General features: G+C 38.2%; 1 protein-coding gene across 1 annotated transcript; it reads left to right on the forward strand.

Annotated features, from left to right (window-relative positions):
* Positions 1-2,978, forward strand: LOC110663364 (protein NRT1/ PTR FAMILY 5.2). Its single transcript, XM_021822636.2, has 4 exons — positions 1-276; positions 351-568; positions 1,192-1,766; positions 1,916-2,978. Exons 1-4 carry the CDS (start codon positions 144-146, stop codon positions 2,811-2,813), a joined length of 1,824 nt encoding a protein of 607 aa, XP_021678328.2. The 5' UTR covers positions 1-143; the 3' UTR covers positions 2,814-2,978.
* The last annotated feature ends 411 nt before the right edge of the window (positions 2,979-3,389 follow it).

Genomic DNA, 3,389 nt, shown 5'->3' on the forward strand with positions numbered 1-3,389 from the left:
AAGCAAATGAAAAAAAAAAAAAAATTCGTATCTTGGAGGTTGAAGCTTTAAAGTTTCATTCATTAGTCGTGTCCTACCTCCAATTTATAAAGAGGTCCTCACATTTACTTGACCTTTTAGTAGCCAAGCATATCTAACCTATAATGGAGAAAGTAGAAGAGAAAGGCCCTGCAGGTGGGAGAGAAGATTATACAGAAGATGGGACTGTGGACCTCAAGGGCAGACCAGTCTTGAGATCAAAGACTGGGAGATGGAGAGCTTGTTCCTTCATTGTTGGTATGTCTTAATAATTAGCATGTAGTTTACATATATATTTTGGCTTATTATTTTTCTGGGTCCTGGGATTGTAGGATATGAGATCTTCGAGAGGATGGCATACTATGGGATAGCATCGAATCTAGTTCTGTATTTGACAAGGAAGCTCCATGAAGGGACTGTAACATCTTCAAATGATGTCACCAACTGGGTTGGTACTGTGTGGATGTTACCCATTTTAGGTGCTTATATTGCAGATGCTCATCTTGGCCGATTCTGGACTTTCGTCATTGCTTCTGCGATTTATCTTTCGGTAACATTAAAAACTCCATTTTCCTCACAATTCATAGCAGCTTCAGGGGTAGGTTTGTCATTTTTCTAACCAAGAAAAGAAAAAATCTTTCTCCATTTTATGGTTCACGTCACTTGTGAGTTTCATCTAACACGTACGCACCATTCAAAATCAAGCACGTAATAGTTGTTCATCGAGAAACCGAAACCACACACATCATGACATCGATGCTTATGGTTGTGAACCATCATTTCACCAACTTGTGGACAATTTTCAACCTTTCATTTTATATTTCGAGTTATAATCTCTTGGGTTTTAATTATCCTAATTATCATTGCTTAGATTACCAGTTTTTAGAAAATTTAGAAACATTCAATCACTTAGGTTACAAAGTGGGAAGCTCTCCTTTTCATAAATCACCCCACTAACAGATTTTTATTTGAGAATTTTGAATGGAGAAGATCCCAAACTTTCATTCATGGAATTAATAAATCACATTGGAAACAATTACTTAGATTACTTAATTAATTATCTTGATTATATGAAATACAAGAGCATTAACAGAAAAAACAAAAGCTTACGAAGTCTTCCAAATATATAGGAACTGGCTTAAATTTTTCCATAATTTCATGTAAACTGAACAGGGAATGATCCTGTTAACCCTAGCAGTGTCGGTGCCGTCACTAAGGCCTCCATCATGTGGCCCCGGCATCAAAGAAGAGGACTGTGACCATAAGGCCTCAGCCCTCCAAAAGGGCGTATTCTATGCCGCACTGTACATAATTGCAGCCGGCACTGGTGGAACTAAGCCTAACATCTCCACGATGGGAGCAGACCAATTCGATGATTTCGAACCCAAAGAAAGGATCCAGAAGTTATCATTCTTTAATTGGTGGATGTTCAGCATTTTCTTTGGCACCCTCTTCTCTAACACTTTCTTGGTGTACATACAAGACAATGTGGGTTGGGCCCTTGGCTATGCCCTTCCAACAGTGGGTCTAGCTGTCTCAATAATTGTGTTTTTGGTGGGCACTCCATTCTACAGACACAAATTGCCCTCTGGAAGTCCATTCACTAGGATGGTTCAAGTACTTGTAGCCGCCTTGAGGAAGCAGAATGTGCCTCTGCCAAATGACCCAAAAGAGCTCCATGAGCTTAGCCTAGAGGAGTACTCATCGAGTTCAGGGAAATTCAGAATTGACCACACCCCCTCATTAAGGTTCGATTCCTCAACATTTCATTTTTTTTAATGGTTGATGTAAGAATGAACCATCCTAATCTAATCAAATATCCATTAACTCCTAAATCAATCATTCTAATCTAATTGATGTAATAATTTCAATCTTACTAGCACTTTGTAGTCTGCAGATTGCTAGACAAAGCTGCTGTGAAGAATGGTTCAAGCTCACCATGGATGCTATGTCCAGTGACCCAAGTAGAAGAAACCAAGCAAATGATAAAAATGCTTCCAGTTTTGTTCATCACATTCATACCAAGCACCATGTACGCTCAAGTACACACATTGTTCATCAAGCAAGGCACCACCTTAGATAGAAGCATGGGACCCCATTTTGAAATCCCACCAGCATGCCTCACAGCATTTGTGACGATTTTCATGCTCGTCAGCCTTGTCCTGTACGACAGATACTTCGTTCCAGCCGTCAGGCAATACACAAAAAATCCAAGAGGAATCTCATTGCTGCAGAGAATGGGACTTGGGTTTATTTTGCATGTGATTATAATGATCACAGCCTTCTTAGTTGAAAGGAGGAGACTAATTGTTGCAAGGGAGAACAAAATTGTCAAAAAGGATGATATAGTTCCTCTTAGCATTTTTATTCTTCTCCCTCAGTTCGCTTTAATGGGGGTTGCTGATACTTTTGTGGAAGTTGCAAAGATAGAGTTCTTCTATGACCAAGCACCAGAAGGAATGAAGAGCTTGGGGACCTCGTATTTCACTAGTAGCTTGGGAATTGGGAATTTTCTCAGTAGTTTTCTTCTCAAAACAGTTGCTGATATCACTAAGAAGCATGGCCATAAAGGGTGGATTTTGGATAATCTGAACATCTCTCACTTAGACTACTATTATGCATTCTTGGCTGTGTTGATGTTCCTCAACTTGCTAATCTTCTTGGTTGTGGCCAAGTTCTTTGTTTACAATATCGATGTGGACTCCAAAAGGGAATTACAGGAAGCCATTGAAGCTTCACCGGAAAAGCTTCATACCCAAGATCACAAGGAAGACTTAAAGGCCGCACAAAATTGATAGGAGTTGAGACCCACTTGATATATTTCTTGCTTCTTGAAATCTTCATACACCAATGTAATCTACAGAAAGAGGCAAGTGTACCATTATAATATTAATGACATTGGCATAGTTCCCTTGTCTATAATTGAAAACAAGCTCCACCATAGATGGACCATTATTACTTGATGCATGTCTTTATTTTTCCCGTCCAGAAATGTATTATCACTTGATGCATTTCACTGATTCAAGGGGATCTAGATAGGATTGCAAGCGGTTTTGGTTTCAGTCTTAGTTCATCCAATTTCATCAAATCTAAAGGATGATTTTTTTTAAAAAAATTAAAAGGAAATTTTTTTTTTATCTAGAATCAAACCGATCAATAATTTTTTAATTTCTGTTAAGTTGATTCAGATTGATTTTGGTCCAATTTTAATTCTGGATTAGACCGATCCAATTCTAGCCATGCCTAATTGCCATTAGCTCTAGCCATGGTTAATTTCAATTTGATTTAGTGTTGAATTGATAATTCTACCAATTTCTATTTGATTTAGAGTTGGAATTGATAATTCTTGTTTATGGAATCAAGTGCCCTAA

This window comes from Hevea brasiliensis, chromosome 10 (genome assembly GCF_030052815.1).
Source record: "Hevea brasiliensis isolate MT/VB/25A 57/8 chromosome 10, ASM3005281v1, whole genome shotgun sequence".
In the NCBI taxonomy this organism is placed as follows: domain Eukaryota; kingdom Viridiplantae; phylum Streptophyta; class Magnoliopsida; order Malpighiales; family Euphorbiaceae; genus Hevea; species Hevea brasiliensis.